The following is a 20,496-nucleotide window of genomic DNA, read 5'->3' on the forward strand; positions in this document are numbered from 1 at the left end:
ACTGTACCTCATGTATGAGAACAGAACAGAAAATAGATGGTTATTGATAGTGCGCTTTAAAATCTGGTGCATCTTATAGTGTGAAAAATACAGCAGATTTGATTGGATCAGCTGGATCTGCTTATACTCAGCATTAAGAGAATCTGACCGGATCAGGGGCTAAACTACATCTCTAATTTTAGGGCATCCAATGGTATGTCATTCACATGCTGTGTACTGGGATGAAACAGCAAGTACACAGGAGTCCCCTGTAAAAAAGAGAAGCTCCCAAATTTACTGTGAGAAAAAAAAACAAAAAAAAAACTGGTAGAGCACAACCTGGTCAATGAAAGCTGTCGAGACCGGGTTTATCCTTAATGCAGCCTGTAAAACAACTGGACAATAGATACAGCATGAGTACGCCCCTATTACACAGGGCTGCCTCACACTAACTGGATCAATATCAACATCAAAGCTCATCATCAAACTCAACTGAAAGCATTGAAGCTACTCTGCCTTTCAATAGACAAGGCCAGGGTGCACTCTCCTAATGGCTGACCGCTGCCTTTCAGAGAGCAGGGGGGAGGAGCGGGGGGGGAGGAGAGGGGGGGGCAAGTGTTTACCTGCCGAAGGCTTGAATGAACAGCGAGGAGCTATAAATTGTGGGGATGAAAGTGTTTGTGTTGAAACATAAAGATTGGGGGAGGTCCAGTCGCCTGTGGACACTTACAGCTGATCCCACAGCCTTTATTTCAGCAGCCGCCATGGCTTCTCAGTGGTTGACCAGCCCGTAAGTGATCACGTTCTCAAAGTCCTTGAAGCTGATGTGGCCATCCGAGTCATGGTCCATTTGGCTGTCAGAAGAGAAGAATCACACAGATGCTTATTAGAAGGTGAGGGTTATGCAGGGTTGTTGTGATATTCAGTTCTGGAGGCGACGTCAGGTGTGGATGATACGGTGGTACAAAATCGTCATCCCGATGATTTAAAAGACAATACTTTTTATGGACGTATCAGTGGGTTATCAGTATAGCTAGGCAGCATATCAGAAAGACACACTAAATGTTTCTTACAAAATCAAGGGCAGTAATTAAGTGTTTCTACTGCTTTTGTTGGAGTATATTTCTCTCTAATGTACAGGGAAGTGTTTCTACTAGGGGTGGGCAATATGGCTCTAAAATAACATCACAATATTTCATGGTATTTTTGCGATAATGATACTCTTGGCGATATGACAAAACACTGAATAAAAAAAAATGAATCATTCAAAAATACACTATTGAATACACTACTGAAACAAAGTGAGCTAGAGGGGTTATAAAACAATGAGCTGAGGAGCAGTGGAACTGCTAGTTAGTTAGAGGTGTTAGGAGAGTAAGTGCTCTTTGAAGAGCTTTGTCTTCAGGAGTTTATTAAAGATAGTGAGAGATTCTCCTGATCTGGTAGTAGAAGGTATTTAGTTAGAGGTGTTAGGAGAGTAAGTGCTCTTTGAAGAGCTCAGTCTTCAGGAGTTTATTAAAGATAGTGAGAGATTCTCCTGATCTGGTAGTAGAAGGTAGTTTGTTAGAGATGTTAGGAAAGTAGGTGCTCTTTGAAGAGCTCTGTCTTCAGGAGGTTCTTTAAAGATAGGAAAAGACACTTCTGCTCTGGTAGTAGAAGGTAGTTTCTTCTACCATTGGGGAACTATAGAGAAGAACAGTTTGCTTTGTGTGAATCGTGTTGAATGGTAATCATCCAACATCCTGGCCTCACTAATGAACGCAACGTCTCTGAATGCTCCAAAATCTAGTAGCAAGCCCTTCCCTGGACAGTAGAAACGTTTATTGCAACAAAAGCACTTTTAGGACGCAATACCTGAGCTGGTGTATCCATACTCAATCATATCGCCTACCCCTAAGCAGTGCAAGAACTTGTCAGTTGGTAGATCTTAAACATGAGTAGAAAGTAGCCCGAAACACAGTGGGGTACATCCACAATGCCACCAACACACAGGCAGAAAATCTGAAGGCTGTATTGAGCGACTGTCAGCGACTGATATTAACTGGGAGCGAAAAACAGGAAAAGCAATAAAGGACTGTTTCAGCTTCCTCCCTCAAATTCAATATTGCATGCTGTCTTTAATTTCGACACTCACCATCTTCATCAGTATCACTCTCCGTAACGCAAGCTGTGCATGACAATACCAATAAACGCATGACAAACCGTGCCGGTGCAAGTTTCCCGTGCCCTCAGACTGTAAAAAACGGCCATTTAAAGCATGCAGTCCCACTTGTTTCCAGTGCCGGTGGCGATGCGCTGTAATAACAGAAGCGGCATGGCGGCAGTGGTGGGCCCACACACTCCTCTCCCTCCTGAGCAGCTCGTCTGAAAGCCACGAGTGAGTGCTGCCTGATTGACTTGAGTGAGCCGGTGCTTGACTTATTTCATGTCCTGATGGAGGTCCTTCCCCAGACAGGTGGTGGGCGTGGGAGGGAGGAGAGCCGCTCATTTTCAGCTGACTGAGCCTTTTATCAGGCCTGAGGGTGAAGGCACGCAGTAAGAGCAGCCAGTCCTGTGGAAGAAGCTTTAGCAGCATGGCAGATTTTTTCTGCGTTTTTTTTTTTTTTTTCCTTTTCTTCTGCTGGCAGCTCCTGGATGTGGGTGACGAGGGCAAGACTAGTACAGATGGTACTGCTGATGAACGCTAGCAGGAGATGCTCAGCTCACATGACTTTAAGTGGGAGTTACATGTGTCAGATCCATTAGGATCACTGTTTTTGGAGGTGTGAGTAGATATTCAGTTGGCATTTATACTTATAAAATGAGCTTTATTGCTAGCATACCACAGAAAGAACACAGAACGTGCCAGAAGAGTGTCTACTGTGAGGAAAACACACTTTTACAAAAACTGGTGCATCTAAAAAACATTGAAAATCACTGAAAAGTTACTTTATTTTAGTAATTCATAGTGGATCAACACCAGCAGATGACATGTCTCTCCAAACCATCACTGATTGGTGGAAACTTCACACTAGACCTCAAGCAGTTTGGACTGTGTGTCTCTCCACTCTTCCTCCAGACTCTGCTTCCTTGATTTATAAATGAAATGTAAAATGTACTGATGATCAGTGATGGTTTGGAGAGACATGTCATCTGCTGGTGTTGATCCACTGTGTTTTATTATCAAGTCTAAAGTCAGTGCAGAGTTTTCCCGCATACTCTTACAGCACTTCATGCTTCCCTGTGCTGACAACGGCCATAATGGAGATGAGGATTTCATTTTCCAGCAGGACTTGGCACACTGCCCACAGTACTGCCAAAAGTACCAGTTGGTCTTTTATAATATTCAAATTTTCTGAGACACTGAATTTTGGGTTTTCATTGGCTGAAAGCCATAATCATCAACAATAAAAGAAATAAACGCTTAAAATTGTTTCACATATTGAACTGAATTACTATTTTATTTTTTTTAAGATGTATGACATTTGAACATTTATATAAACATAGTAATATGGTTAATATGGTTCCTCTAAAAAAAACACTGCAGTACTATTCTTTACTTCAGAAATCTCTATCTCCCATGTTCTCTGATGTTTCACATGACCTTTCCATGAGCACACTCAGGTTTGTGAGTGTTCAGCCTCACTCACAAGATAACACCTCACAACTTACGCAAGTGTGGGAATCCAAAACTGCCCCCTGAGGTAACACTTCAGGATCCATTTACATGCTGTTCCGGCATGTCAGTTTAAGTACATTGTGTAATACAAAACATGCAGGTTACACTATATATGTATATATATTTATATCAGGTATATTATGTAATGCAAGTCATATCAAGTATCTTATGCAGTACATATCATATAGATTACATTATGTAATACTAAACCATATGTCTCACACCGGGAGTGTTCAGCTCCAGTCCTTAAAAGCCTTAGGCCAGCACAATTTAGTGATTACCCTGCTTTTATACACCAGATTTAATTCATATTATTAACTTTAAATAAGTTACTATTAAGGAAAAATGTCTGCTAGTAGAATAAGAATAATATTTAGGGTTTAGTATTACATTCAATCCTGGAGGCATGATCAGGTGGGGATAATATCATCATCATCATCATCATGATAAGCCACAAAAACTGGATCAGTTACCTGATTTGATCTGAGTATCTGTACTTGTGCATTTCTTTGAAACCATTTGGGAATATATACCTGCACCACTCTCATTTTTACTCTTAAGTAATGTCTGGTTAGACGTGTTCAGGTAAATATCTGGCGTGTTTCTATCTTGTTGGTGGGAAATACAAGTGCACCACTGATTAATTAAAACCCTGACAACAGTCAGCTGCCCAATCCTATCTTAGCCATGCAAGAGCAGTCTGCACACACAGACACGTTGCAAAGCGCAAACCTGACTCCCCTCAACGAAATAGAATAAAGAATAAAATAACATTGCTTTTCCCTTAAATGAGCTGCTGGTGTATCTTCACAGTGTGAACGTGCAGGTCAACATCCAAAGTCAGAGAGCACCTGCCTCCTAAAGGGAATAACAAGTGACACACTGATTGGTTTATTTCATATCAGGCCCGAAACACACCCATGATTAATTAAGATAATTAGTACATGCCTTTTGTGTGTTTCAAGCAAAAAAATGATTAATTTTGTGCCCTCACAATACCACCTAAATCCAGCTGTGTGATGAGTAGTTGACCGATGCACTATAGATAAAATAGGGCCCAAGTTGTAGTTTTCTAGACAGGGGTTCAACCTAGTTTTGGACTACATAGCATTCTGAAAGGGGATTTTCTATTTAAATCTTTTTTGTTGTAGAATATATTTAAATATATTCCTCACCAAGGGCCAATCCCTGTCTGACAAACCAACACATTAAGCTTAAAAGTTTATTTCAATTGAAACAAATGAGTTTAGAATCTCATTATACAAATTGTTCATTAAAATAAAATGATTGTACTAGTTAATTAACAGCACATCTTTCCTAAAGCTGTGAGTCTGTACACAAAAATTGGGTTGGTATTAATAGACAAGCACAATGTAGGTACTCTTACCTAAACTAAAAAAAACTCATATTAACTCCTAATATTCTAATTTATATGCATTGTTTATCATGCTGATATATCTTATGGCAATCTTAGGCAAGAGCATGAACGTTTTAGTTAATGGATCTTAAACATAAGTGAAGAGTAGCTCTCAACACAGGACAAATTCAGTGCAAGCAAAGAAATTACTAAAATATGCTGGACTCCGCTAAATTGCCAAAAGTATTCGCTTATGCATCCAAATAATTAAACTCAGGTTTCAATCACTTTCATGGTCACATGTGTAAAAACAAAGCGCCTAATGCAGACTGCTTCTACATTAGTGTGGAATTCCAGCATGGCACTATGACAGAATGCCATCTGTGCAACAAGTTCAGTCATGAAATTAACTTTCTACAAAATATTCCACAGCCAACTGTCAGTGATATTATAACAAAGTAGATGCAGCTGGGAATAAAAAAATCTGTGTAAAATAACAGAGCGGGGTCAGCGGACGCTAAGAGTCAATCACTACAGATCTCCAAACTTCACAAAGCTTCAGATCAGCTCAAGAACAGTAGAGTGTAAAGAGCTTCATGTCATTGGTTTAGATGGAGCAGCTCCATCCAAGCCTTACATCACCAACCATTTGGCAACACAGTGTACATTATATAATGCTGCACTAACCCTCATTACTCTCCCCAATATTACATACAGTCTAGATAAAACTGTACTTTAAACTGGATGGGTGGTCTGGTCTATATTACACTGGAAAAAATCAGAATAGACTGAATAGGTTGTCCTGGACCATTTACCAAAGTTGACACACGCATGTCAAGAATCATCCCATCAAGTTGATCCTCACATCTTTATCCCCATTCATGGCCATTCATGTCCTATCTTCAGCACACTCTAAAGACATCTCTATGGAGTAGAGGGGAAGTGTTTCAGTGCACTCTCTCCGAGTGAGCAAACGCTCGATGGCATTGGCAGATGAGCGAGGATGAACGAGCAGATAAAGACGACGTGAGAGCAAACTGAATTGCATCAGTGCAGGGAAGGAGGGCATTACGGAGTATTGGAAAAGCTTTCTCTTTCACTCAGTGCCCACTTCTCGATCGCAGATTAAACTGGAATGGCCATTCGCTTGCTGGAGTGGAATCTCCTATTTCCTGCTCATTGGATCTCGCTTCCTCCCTCCGCCGCTTATTGCCAACACGATGTCACGCAAATCTGAGAGCGTCCGTGTCGTACCATCTGATAAGACCATGCTTCCATGCGGAATTCATTAAGCAGACGTTGTAGCTGAAGCCAGAAACAATCAGGGCCAAAGTCACTGAGAGCGACCAGACTCTTCTCCTGTGGGTGAACAAAAGAACAAACATGGGTGGAGACATTCGCGGGGGGAGGCTGTGTGTTTTCCTGCCTCATTCTCTCACTGTGTGATTTCTACATTACTCCGAGCAGCAGACTGATCGAGTGCAAACACAGCAGTTGTGCGGGAAATTTGGTAGCAACAGGGAGGAGAATTAAAACAACATTAAGTATCCAGCAACTGGAAAATCGCACTTTCTTGTTCCGTGTGGGTGACTCCCGTTCAAATGGAAGTGTGCTACCGATCTAATTAGATTCTAATGCAGTCCTCCCTGTGGAGAACCATTGAGATGTCCTCCATGCCCCTCTTCAGAGACCCTGCACCTCTCCACTGCTCTCAACACATGCTCAAGACACTGCGTAGCACTTCAGAGGTGGCGAAACGGATGACACGGCCATAATCACTCGTTATTAAGACTTGATTAGGGGATGATAACTGCATGTGGATCGCTGTGTTTGTCTGATTGACTCTAAGAAAAGGACGGGAAGAGTGTAGTTAGCTTGTCAGATCTTGTCAAAGTTTTTTCACTGCTTTTCAATTTCCAGGGCCAAATGGTAACTAAGGCTGTGCCGTACAGTTTTGAGCCAGGGCAGATCCATTAGACTGGTTATTATGTATTTTTCCAATTGCTGGAACTGTTGTTTATATTGAATGTGTTCACTTTAACATTTCCATCTTGATTTTACAGAGTTAACAAGTTAGCATGCAAACTAAACACAAACGAAGAACTGTCTACAAACTACATACCACAAATCCAAAGAAAAAAAAAACCCTGCAGAAAGAGCTAAAGTGTCTTCCATAGTACAAGATACTTTCTGTACTGGAAATACTTATTACATTCAATTCTATATTTTCTGCTTTTAGAGATTATATACTTTACTCACTACATTAATGAATGTACCTCTAATAGTGGTGCACAACGTTTAACACATTGTTTACTGTGGACTAGTGCAGTTTTGGACACAGCCTATGTTTTTAATGTAAGTGAACTGTATCTGTGTATAATGTGAACGAAAAAGTGTATAAACGTCGCCTTTTCAGGCCCTGAAAAGTGTATAAACGTCGCCTTCTTCACCAACAACAAAAAAAACTCCTATTAGAGACACGAGATACTCGTAGCTTTATAAAGGGAAATGGATGCGTTTGAAGCTCATATGTGGAGCATCTTTTGCTGGAGTGGAGAGTAAACAGCTGGTCTGAAGTTCATGCTCAGGTGGAGGAGGAGAAAAAATACCAGGTGGTTTGCTTTTGCTGTTTTTGCAGCAATAGCTGCACAACTGCACCAACAGATAAAAGCAAAAAGACGCATTAATTCCTATTTGAGAGTTTACATTCACAAAGCATGTCCATGGATTGGATACATATCTGATTTAAGACCACGTATGAAAGTGAAAAATCAGATTTGGCACTTTGACACAGCCATGAAAAACTTTGATTTGAGCCACATCGAGTAAAAAATCAGACTTGAGTCACTTCAGTCTGGTAATGTGAACGTAGCCTTAGAGACAGTTTGATGCATGTTATGCCAAATGACATATTTTTGTAATCAATGGCATTGATTATGTCAACAAGTTGCCTCCAACCTAGCAATCCATCAGCATCAGCAGTCCAAGAGGGTACATTTGGCCATGCTCTCTGTGGGTGGGTAGATGGTCTCTTCAAGTGGGATGGGTTCCTCTGACTGAGTCTTGGTTCCTTCCTCTTAATATAAGGGAGTTGTTCCTTGCCACTGTGTCACCACAATAACTGGCATCTCTGTGGTGCTGCTCATGAGAGGCGTGGCCCTGTTTTTCTCTGTAAAGCGGCTTTGTGACAACTTTTGTTGTAAAAAGTGCTATAGAAATAAAATTGAACTGAATTGATTGATGCTCTATCTGTAATGTTGGTCAGTACAGTACATGCGTTTCAAAGCCAGATCTTCTAAACACATAGGCTATCAGTGATGCAGCATCAGCAGCAGTCGGAAAAGTGGTGGACTCTGACTTCTAATGTATCGGAGGAGGCATGTGCTCCTCTTTACCCTCCTAGTGTTACTAGTGATAGGGAAAGTCCTAATGAGTGGTGGGGTTGATGGATAAAATTACAAAAAAAAGTTTTTGTTTATTTTCATTTTCATTGATGCCTTTGTTTAGGGCATCCCTGATCGACACTCTTAGGCACTGACTGAGCTTCGCTGAGTGCCGAGGAATTTCCTGGAAACAGAGCAGCGATGAAAGCTCGCTCAAGCATGCAGATCTTCTAATTAATGCATTGTCATAGCTAGAATACCGTCATAATCAGAATAATACCACACGGCTACAGGATGTTGTTCTCATTACGGCGCCGTGCGGCAGCTGTATCTGTGAAAAAGCCCGGCCGATTGACTCGTCCAAAAAAAGCAGCCAAACTCATCCAGACTTCTCGAGAAACACTTCTCAGATAAAGCATTCTGTAAAGGAGTGAAATAGAACCTGAGCAAATGGAACAGCGGGAGCGCCAGCCGTCCCAGGCACATAGGATTTGCTCTGCGACAAAAAATCACCATGGAAGCGCAAATGGGAGAAAAATACTGGGCAGCATGTCCTCAGCAAAAATGTGTTGGACAACCCTAACTGAGATAAATATTGCCTGGCCAATGTGTTGCTCTCACTTCTCTATGCCAGAATTCCCTGCGGAGGATGCAGCACTCCTCCCAGGAGACAGAGCCCAGTAATGACATCATCAATGCGCACCAGAGGCACAGGTATATTAATCTGAGAGCTGCTTTGCTGTTCGTTTTTTTTTTCTTCTTCTTCTTATCCTTTTTTTTTTTTTTTTTGAAAAAGGAGCAGTGGGAAAAGAGGCATGGCAGAATGCAGGCGCTACTCTGTCATTGTCAGAAGAAGCACACTTAGCTCCCATCCTGACGCTGCAGAAAAGTGAGAGAAAAGATGCTCGGCCAGCTTCGCTCGCACGACCTCTCTGCGCAAACACTTAGTGCTGAATGTTATGATTTAGAGTGCAGAAAAGCACATGTCCAAACTAAGCTATGAGGTAGTAAATCAAAGGTACGGTGTCAGCTACTAAAATGCAGGGGTCCAACATCTGGCTTAAAATAAATACAATACAAATAAATACAGTCTACAGTGAATAAATAAGGACACTCTATAAAACCTTTGTCTGAACACATTAAAAGACTGTGAAGGGATTTAAAAAAAAAGATCTCTCAACAAATGAAAAACAGCTGTGAAACAACTTTCAGCATGGGCAGAACGTCCTAGTTATATTATAGTACCTCCATCAAATGTACATATATGTCCTTACATGTTACAAAAGACAAAGGTAAGCCAGTAAAAAAGAAATAACCTATTAGAGCAGGGATATCCAGTACAGAAATAGAACTGAAAATGCTGTTTATCCAGCAGCAAAAACTCTTTTTGAACATTATTTTAAACATGCATCCTCTAACTTTCCACCAGATGCTGCTAGACTTCTGGCATCTCTTGTTATTTTGTGTGGATAGTGGTGTTTGTTAGCTCTGCTGTGTTGCTGTGCTAATAGCTACTCATTGTATAAGCTTAAAGGTGCACTCTCAAGAGGAATATCTGGTCAGTGGTTTTATTAAGTGGTTTATTAAGTCTTTATTCTTCTTGGCCCACAAAATGCATTAGTTGTACACATTCTACAAATACAAGAATACTTGTACTTGTATCTGTGTCTGGAGCCGTGTGCCAGCTCCATAGTTCCATTTAGAGATTAAACAAGGAACACAGCATTCTGTGACCAAGGAGGCGATAAGTGAACCTAGCACAGAACTGCTATAATACATAATGCTCAACTTTTTCCAATCAATCTTTCCATCTCTAGTGGTTTGAGGTATAAATCAAAGAAAAAATGTTCTCATACATTACAGAGGGCACTGTATTTTGATTCCTTGATATCGTGATACATTTGGAAACTATTTTAATATGGATTTCTATCAATACCACCCAGCACTATGTCCAATATCTTCTAAATGAAAGTCTTCTTCTCCTGCAAGTTAAGTGGCAGTGGGAGAGCAATTGCGCTACTGAGCCGTGTTCTGATTGTGCCTTAATTGGGGCTCCTTGTGGCGCTGGTGGCACCTCTTTACCCCCCCCCCACCTCATCCCCTCCTGGCAGCAGAGGGCCGGGGCTGTGGTCTCGGAGCAGAGTGTTTTCTCCTCTGATCGATGGAGAGCTCCCGCGCCCCGGGAGAGATGTTACGGCTACAGCCCCTTTTTAGATTAACTAAATCACTTCCATTAAAAGCGGTGCGCCGCGCTGTCATGGCAACCCCTGAAAGCATCAATGGGAGTTGTGAAATGTGCAGCAGAAATTTTCTTCCCTGCCCGTAGCCCCCAGACGTGATATTGATGCCGCTGTCATGGGTGGCTGGCTTTCGCCTCCGCCGCTACCTGCCGAGCCTACAAACGAGAGGAGGCTTAGGCCTGGCAGTGTACGACAAGCATCCATACATCTAATCCCAGCGCATACATACATAATCCCAAAGCTGCTTAAACGCAGGCGCCGTCGCACTCATCCAGCGCTACACTGCGCTTTCTTCAAACAACACACAAGATCGACAGACACTCTGATTACAACCCTGGGACAGTCAGCTTTTAGTGCCACGTTGTACCACATAAGCAAAACGACTGTCCAACAACTTGTAAGCTCGCTAAACTGCTTTTAATGTGTGATCTAGCCTGGGTTGCCATTTTGTTGTACCTGCACTCCTAAGATAAAGGCGCCAAAAGTGTCCTTTGTGTAGAAGTACTGTGGAAGTGGAAGAGCCATAATGTAAAGGTGCTAGGAAGACCCTTTCTTACACTAGTGTAGGCCATTTACATCATCAAACGTTGGCAGAAGTCAGCTTTATTGCTACTTCTGTATGACATAAGCAAATTGGTTTTGAAAAAGTTACAGCTCTGAAAAAAGATGGATAATCAAGAGGAAGATGAATGATCACAAGCCATCAAACCAAGTTGAAATTGTGAACCACGATTGCAGGCATAAAGTTATCCAAAAGCAGTGTGTAAGACTGGTGGAGGAGAACATGCCAAGATGCATGAAAACTATGATTAAAAAACTGAACTGAACTCTTAAAACCTTATGAATATAAACTTGTTTTCTTTGCATAAGTTGAGGTCTGAAAGCTCTGCATTTTTTTGTTATTTCAACTATTTCCATTTTTCTGCAAATACATGCTCTAAATGACAATATTTTTATTTGGAATTTGGGAGAAATGTTGTCTGTAGTTCATAGAATAAAACAACAATGTTCATTTTACTCAAACATTAAATATTACCTATAAATAGCAAAATCAGAGAAACTGATTCAGAAACTGAAGTGCTTTCTATTTTTTTTTTTTTACCAGAGCTGTATGTTTTAAGAGCGATTTCTTTCATTAATTCATAATGGTTCTCAAAACTAGTCATTAGGGTCTCATGGTGGTGCAGAGTTCTGCTCTAATTCAACTGAAATCATATAAAGAAATAGAAAAAAATCTGAACCGTTCCATCTGAGGGTTCCTGAAGACTGGTTCGGGAACCCTGCTTTGGATTATTTGAAGGTTCTTCATACATTTTAAAGGTTCTTCATACTTAAAAAAAAAAACTTTTGAAAAAGGTCAAGCAATTAATCATCTCCCTCCACCCCTTCCAGTGACAGAAAGGGAACACCACAGAACCACCAGTGACCAGGAATTTGTGTGGTAAAGCATTCCCAGCACAGCAGTGCTACCAACGTTGCACCATTCACTCCAGAGAGTGCAGTTCAATTGTGCCATAGCCTTCCTGATGACTTTAGGCTTATGTGGAGATCTCCAGATTATATTCAACTGCTAGTGCTCTGTGTGTAGCTGAACACCTGTGTCAGCAGTGTGTGCACATGCAGCCGAAATTTGCAAACAAAACCCAGGAATCACAATCCCACTCCCAAATTGTTCACGTCACACTCTTCCAGTATCCTAACTCTAATCTAAAAAGTATGCAATATTGAACTAAAAAAATGTGTATTGTAAAATCCTTAATTCGGTATTGTAAATTAAACTGTGCACTTAGTATATCAAACCAAAAACCCAACAATGGGTCTATTATTACAAATCGAGTCATGAAATTAGTATTTTAAATGTTGTAAAGGAAGTACTGTAAATCAATTCAGTAACAAATATCTAAATGCAGTCCAGTAGAATACATCGAATTATGCCCCCACCATAAATCAAGTCATAAAATAAGTATTAAGAATGAAACCACAAAGTCTGTGTTAATTATTCATCTCATATAAAGCTAATATTAGTAAAACGAGTATGAGTAAGCATCGTAAATCAAATCAGACACCCAATGTCATAAACCCAAATTACGGGTGGGTATACTTTGGAAGTCTTGGTAGAATTATTTGGCTGGAATTTCTATGACAATATTTAAAGATATTTTTTTATGATACAAAGCCTTTATGGTAATGTTTTAACACAGACAAAACTCATCAGCAGGGAAAGATTTTGTATTCAAACGTCTATTCAAATACTTTCTTCTGAATTTTTCTTCAGTTTTTGTACACTTGAGTTAGTGTTCTTTTAGCACTGACGATATGATGATATGGTTATTAAGGTATATCGTAGTTTTCCAATGAAAAACAAGTATCTCCATTTTTGTCGATTTTTAGATTACTACATGATTTCAACAAACCAACTGTCCCTTAGATTGTGCCAAAATTTGTTGATGAACGGACCAAAAGATTTTTTTTTTTCCAAATGACCTGAAATAAACTTATTTTGACTTTCATTGAAAGTTCAGATGGTTTTATCTCTCTTCTGTAACGTTGCTGTTTTGGAAATACTGTACTTGTTTTTCATTGGACAGCGACAAATTGCCGATTCAATTCAAACATTTTAAATGATTCAATAAAATATCTTCATATAGCCCAGTGCCACTTTTTGTTATCATGCACAGTAAGATTGATAGGCGGTTTTTACCCACCTCTGCATCTTTGACTAGAGTTGAGAATAGACCACCCACCAAAAATGACACCAACAGTGGTCCAGTAGTTAGAACTGAATGATGAGCGAAACAAACTGGGCACTGGAAATGATCAAGTGCTTAGAATCCCGTTTATGTAGCTCTGACATCAGCTGCCATCTCCCAGAGGGTGCAAAATTGGCCTTGCTCCCTCTGGGTGGGTAGATGGCACTCTCTCCCCATCACACTCAAGGTGGCATTGGGCAGCACGAGGCGTCTGTGAGCTGATGTATCAGAACCTACTTGCTGCACTGTCCTCCGAGCGCACTCGCTGCTCAGGCAATGATGCATCGGCAGCAGCTTAAAAAAATAGGTGACTGACTTCACATGTATCGGAGGAGGCATGTGCCTGTCCACAGCCTTCTAGGGCACATGTGTCAAACACAAGGCCCGCGGGCCAAATGTGGCCCGCCACGTCTTTTTATGTGGCCCGCGAGAGCTTGTAAAATCTTAGTGTCTATAATAAATAGGTCAGAAGCGTTCTTTGACCAAAAAATACATTTCCCACAATGCTTGTCGATTGTATTACCCGCAAAGTTACGGCTTACTGCCACTACACGGCAGTGTAGTCATTGATGTGGAAACCCTGCCGGAGGGAAGGTGTAACTTCGCGGGTGGAATTGAGACATGTTTATCCCATAATATCCAGAAAAAGAAAAGTTGATGCAGACGGACGGCTGTGCTTCAAGGCGAAAGACCGGTATGCATTTTGTGTTACTGACCAAAATAAACGCTTTTTAGAAGAGATATAAATTATGTGTAAATATTTATAAGACAATAGCTGATAAAATCTGTTTTAATGAGGTTAATAAACATCACTGTGACATCGCTAGTCGCAGTTTCACCTCAGCAAAGGACGAGGAGGTGAATCACTTATCTAACCAGCCTTTACTGATTTCTGCCCCCAATAACCCTTTCAATAACCTCCAATAGCCTTTAATAGTCTTCAGTAGCCTTCAACAGTCTAACCTTGCAGCCGTGGTGTGTTCTAAACTCCGTAGTTATAAACATCCTGAGGTTAGCAGCGCGCTAACTGACCTGTTTATAATGTAATCCGAGCAGTGACTCCGGGATGGCTGCTCTAAACTGCTGCTGTTAGCTGCTTGGGCTGAAATATGAACTGTAGAGAGCTGTATTATCCGGTTAGTGGGGTTATTTTATTTCATACACAGAAGAACTTAAAATTTAAAAAACGCTCCAGACTGGCTCAGCTGAGTCCTGTAGCCCGTGGCTGGGCTGTAGCTCTGACTCAGTAAAGACTGTGGGCTTGTGCTGCTGCAGCTCCCACTAGTGGTTGGATGAGGAAATGCTAAATCTGTCACAGCTCACAATTTTTGATTTTATATTAATTAAGCCTCTTTTCAGTATCAAACGTTTTGATCAAAGTTAATATAACTTGTATTTTATGTCATTTCTATTCACTTGTATAGTTTGGTTCTTGATTGATGGAGTTTTTGGATTTCATAACAGGATTTATGTTAATAGAGCAACAAGCAAACATTTTTTCCATGCAACTGTAATATTTGATTGAATAAATAATATATTGAGAGTTATTTAACATTAAGGAGTAATTACATTCATTTACATATATTACATTTGGTTACATTTTCTTATATTTATAAGTTACATCTGGCCCTCGGAGGACAGCCAATATGCCAATGTGGCCCTTGGCCAAAATGAGTTTGACACCCCTGTTCTAGGGTCACAGGCGCCACTGGTGATGGTCAAGTGCACACTTTGTAAATGAAACATTTACCAAAAAGGTTCAGTAGATGATTTTAGTAAAGTATCCAGTTCTTCTATGTTTAATACTGTCTCTAAGCTTTCAAACAGTATTTTCCATTGTGCCCCTTCCCACTCCCATCCCTCTGTGCTCCACTTGTGCCACATGTCTGCAGCACCAGGCGGCCGCCATTGGAGGACAGAGAGCCGCGCCAGCAGGGACAGCCTATTTCTAAACATGCAGCAGGAGTGGACAGAAAACTAAGCTGTTCCACCAACAGCTCTACACACACACACACACACACACATGCAGACACACATATACACACATCCTTGGAGGACGCACATGCCAAGCAGCCAAACACTTGGGCTGCCAAGCCCCGCAGCCACACTCGCACATGTACTCACACTTACACTCGCACACACAAAGGGACACACAGACAGACAGACAGACAGACACACACACATGTACGGACATAAGCGTGGACAGACACAAAGACATAGACGCAAAAACACACAATCGGTTCTGTCTCTTCAGCTGAAGTGAAGACGTGTAGTGTGCTGTGCAGGAATACTGCAGTCAGTCGGAATGAAAAAGGGAAGGACAGTTTCACGGCATACCGAAGTCCCGACACGTTCGCGCTCAGCACAAAAGCCGTAAAGGCGCAGCTTGCGGTTATAAATTAGAATGTGCTTACTGGGGGAAAGATTGATGACTGCACTGTGTGCATCCCGTGCCTCTCCTGCTTAGTTAATAGGGGGATTGCAGTGACTTTTCACATCTGCAATCATGCAAGTTACTGAGGAGGCAGGTTCTTAAAGAGAATTAAAAGAGACGTCAGGGAGACATCCTCACAAACTTGTTGGCCAATTGGAAGACGAGGCAATTTGTCTGGAGGGTCTGCAGGTGGTAAATAGCTTATGTAACTGGGATCGAGAGCGGCGCCTTTGCGGCAAATGAGTGGAGCCGGTGTGCTTTTTGTTCCGTTTTTTTCCGAGACTATGGATTTCTAATGAATGTTTACCACTTGCCTTGGCCCCAACACTCTTAACAACAATCCGTTTGAGTCGCGGGAGGGGAAAAGTCAATTTATTTAAATCCGCTTCTTATCCCGAAAAGTCGCCCGGCTCCGGCGCCGTCCCAAGCCGCTGGCTCCATTTGGCACCGCTGTCATTTCCAGCCATCTCCATAATAACTCCTAGTCTTAACCCAGTCCCTATTGCAGAGAACCTGATATTCAATCATCATCTGCTCTGGGAGAGAGAAATTCACTGTTTATACTACTTCACAATTTATCCCACTTTAAAGACTGCCGCTGCGAAAGGCTGCGAGGCAGAAAAAAAGAGAGAGAGAGAGAGAATGAGAGAGAGAGAAAAAGACACTGCAACTGGAAGCTCTTAACAAAAAGCCAGATTCATCATCAAATTTGCTCAGTGTTTAATCAGCCAGAGTAATGAGTGGGAGACAGAGCCGTAGTCTATTCAGCCCAGTCACTCCTCCTCTGCCTATTGACACTATTCAAACACTCAGCTGTTTTAGTGCTCACTGCACTTCACAAGCCTCCGCAGCAAAGCCGCTTTATGTCACACAGTTCTGAGAGAGACCCAGCCACAGCCACGCTGCTCTCTGGCAAGCGGAGGGCAGTTTTGGAGTCATTAATTTAACTTTGCAAAACAAATCACATCATGGACTTGATATATGGCTATTGTTGTTGTGGTGAGAATGTGATCTATCCTCTATCTGACCCATCTATCAAATATCCTTCTTTTTAAATATGCAGTTTAATCTGATATATAAGTTATAGATATAATACTACTATAAACAAACGCTGTCTCTGCTGCTGCTCCATGCTGTTTACACACTAAGAGCACGGTATGTGCAGTGTTCACTGCTCACAGCCACAGCAACTCTGTTTAATACATCTGTGCTGCACATCCCATTGAAAACACTTACAATGTGTTTAAAAGTGCAGCAGTAAATTTCATCAGTGTTCTGTGTTAAAGCAGCTAACACTGCTATAGATACAGATATACGCACTGAAACACAGAACTTTCTCACTATATTTACTTTCTTCTTCCAGCGCCAGACAGCTCTGACCAATCAAAAGGGAGATAATGTGCACATGTTTATTGATGCATATGTTGGTGCGTTTAGGTTTATGCCTGTGTGAAACCAAACCAAACAGAGGGAGACAATAAAACAACTACAGGTGTGAAATCGCTCCTTTATACTCAGCAAATTAAGTTCTAATTCATAAATCCTTACAACCAAGCTACGATTATTACAATAAAGTAAAAAAATTCCAATTCCAAATTATTATACATTCTTTATTCCAGCCCCACATTGGTTTTATCTGCCCTCAAACGCTGCCACTATGAGCAGAAGGTCGCAGGTTTGAACCCCCGCTCATGCAGCTTTGCCATCAATCTGCCGGCACTCAGAGGGAGCACAATTGGCCCTGCTCCCTCTGGGTGGGTAGATGGTTCTCTCTCCCCACATCACTCCTAGGGTGATGTCCACAGCACAGGGCATCTGTGAGCTGATGTATAGGGACCGAGTCGCTGTGCTGTCCTCCGAGTGTGCTGTGATGCTGCTCGGCAATGCTGCATCAGCAGCAGCTCGAAAAGAAGCGGTCGCTGACTTCACATGTATCGGAGGAAGCATGTGTTAGTCTACACCCTCCTGGTGTGTTGGGGCATTACTATTGAAAGAGGGTGTCCTAATGAGTGGGTTGGGTAATTGGCCGTGTAAATTGGGGAGAAAATGGAAAAAGGTTTTATTTTTCTACAGTATCACCCAGCCCTAGATTCACATATCAGAAATATCCAGCCAAAAGTGGTTCAGCCAGTGTAATGGATGATAGACAGAGCTTTAGTCTACACAGCCCAGTCATTCCTCCTCAAACACTCAGCTTTTTTAACTCTCACTCCACTTCTCAAGCCTCCACAGCAAAACCGCTTTATGTCACACACTTCTGAAAAAGCCAGCCCGGCTGATCTCCGACAAGCGGAGGGCATTTTCACCTTAAACAAAAAAAAATAAAACGAGGAAAAATAAAACACACAAGGCTACAGAATGTACAACATGCTTTGGTACAAACCGATTCTATTGATCCAGTGCCAGTATTGTTCTTCGTCTGGCTGGGATTGCAGACCGCGCAGGACAAAAACGGAGGCAAAACACAGATGCCTAAAGTAATCAGGCCTTTTCTCTCTCCCTGGAGGGACACTCGCAGACATCTCCTGCAGCACCTTGAGCTTCATGCCAAGCAGAAGAATATCTGGCAGACGTAGGGCACATTCCTCGAGACAAAACAGCATGGCTTCTGCCTCTGAAGCGGTGTATCTAAGCATCAAAAGCACATTCTTTATGCCTGGGAGTAAGCCATAGTTAAAAGTAAGCGTAAAAATGACTGTACATGTCTATTTTATAGACCAATTAGCCATAACATCAAGATGACCTGTCTATTTTATTAGCTTTATTCACCACATAGGTTCATAGTTCTATAGTACCCAACTGTAGTCCTGTATCTGTTTCACTGCATACTTTACTATCTTACTTTTACTCTGTTCTTCAATGGTCAGGAGCACAAAGAAGAGACCACCACAACACAGCTATTATGATTTGGGTGGTGGGTCATTATTCTCAGCACTGCAGTGACACTGACAATGTGGTGGTGTGCTAAAGTGTGTCGTGATGGTAAGAGTGAATCTGATACAGCAGTGCTGCTGGAGTTTTTAAACAGCTCATCACTGCTAAGAATAGATGCCTTCCTGTGACTGACCACTGATGAAGGACTAGAAGATGACCAACTCAACTTATTTAGAGCTTCTATCTCTGACTTTACTTTATCTACAAGGTGTTTCGGCTGTAGGTAGGAGTGTTTAATAGAGTGGAGGACAGGGAGAGATTAAAAACTCCAGCAGCACAGATGCATCTGATCTACTGGTACCAGCACAACACACAATAACACCCCCAGCATGCTAATCAGTGCTTATCACTGCACTGGTGAAAGGAGGGTAACAGATTATAAAGAGAAATGAATACAGGACTACAGTTTGTAATTATAGGACTACGAAGACCATCAAAGGTCATCACACCAAAAGAGTGAGTGCTTCTCTCTACAGTAAAGTCAGCACTTAAGTGATCAATAGATCCCAAACAAAACCTGGATTTGTCACTACAGATTATATGGTTCTAGCCTTTAGGAGTGCAGGGGTCTCGATCACAACATCACTGCGATCACAAAAAGATGGTGGCTGTCTAATGGCCAATTCATCTCACTGCAGGAAATTCATTGAAACACCCATCCAGCTTCTCTATGTCCAATGTTGCGCCCCCACTAAAAGTCTGTCAACCAGGCAGAATGTCTTTACTTGGATTGTAGAGGCCTGTGTAGCAGTCAACGATCTTTCACCGGGAGGTACACTACCCACATAGCTTCTGAGACTCTTTTTATACTGCAGCTTTGGAAGCACTTTTACACCCTCTTTTGAGGCAGAACCCAGTGGTTAATCAGACCCCACAATCACCATGTTAAGATTTTGTCAGTCCTGATCTTGTCACTCTGCCTGCCAGCAACTAACACACTAACACACACTAAAGACACCAACTCCCATCATGCACTTTCACCAGTGTAGCTACAGCGTTCTAAATCGCCAAGTTCTGATTACACACACCTGGTCCTGTTAGAGTAAATACTCCCCTGTTTCTGTTCCTCGTATTGAATCTAGTTTCTAGCTCTTCTACCCTGTGTTTCATTAGATTATTGCTCTTTTGTTTTTGACTCATTTTTGTATTTTTGACGACTCTTTTGCCTAGCCCTCGTACTTATTGTTTATCGTTGCTGACCCTTATTTCTGTTTTTGACTACTCTTTTTGCTTTGCCCTTTTCTTGTTCGGATCTCTTGTGTATTACTCTTTTTGCCTGCTCTCTTCCTGATACAGTATGTTGTTTACCTTAGCTGAAATTTTGTTACTGACCTTTCCTGTCTCCGACATTTCCTGTAAATTTGTTTCCTTTATTAATACCAAACTGTGTGTTTGGCCAGAGTGACACATTTACATTATCGGTTGGTCAATAAGTGTAAATTCAGTGCATCCAATGACCATACTAACTAAAAAATTTGGTCTCACTAAATGGACTAAAAAAGAACTTTAAGCTTAAAGTAAAAGCTTAAGCTCCAGAAGAGAGCGTAGGCGTTGGAGTGTAAGACCTCAGAGTTGGGTACAGATGAGAAACCCAGAGCAGAAATGAGGTTTCATATGAGGAAGCCCTGCTGGGGATGAAATGACCCCACTATTGAGGAGGTAAGGATGGCAGCTTTTTCCATACACACTCTTGTGTGCGCTGATTAGCAGGAGTGGGGAGCTCCCGCCTGAGCCGGGCCAGCGGACTGATAGGACACCACC

The 20,496-nt window shown here is 41.7% G+C and overlaps 1 protein-coding gene across 2 annotated transcripts in view; it reads right to left on the minus strand.

Moving 5' to 3' along the window:
• efcab11 (EF-hand calcium binding domain 11) overlaps window positions 1–20,496 on the minus strand; it is a 114,232-nt gene that overhangs the window by 22,526 nt on the left and 71,210 nt on the right. The window contains exon 6 of one of the 2 annotated variants that reach the window (XM_049463867.1): window positions 576–833. The exons of the other annotated variant lie outside the window; for it this stretch is intronic. Coding sequence (XP_049319824.1) covers window positions 752–833 — 82 coding nt within the window. The 3' untranslated portion in view covers window positions 576–751. Of the gene's footprint in view, window positions 1–575; window positions 834–20,496 lie in introns of those variants that run through there. 2 annotated transcript variants of the gene reach the window in all.

Source organism: Astyanax mexicanus, chromosome 14 (genome assembly GCF_023375975.1).
Source record: "Astyanax mexicanus isolate ESR-SI-001 chromosome 14, AstMex3_surface, whole genome shotgun sequence".
Lineage (NCBI taxonomy): Eukaryota > Metazoa > Chordata > Actinopteri > Characiformes > Acestrorhamphidae > Astyanax > Astyanax mexicanus.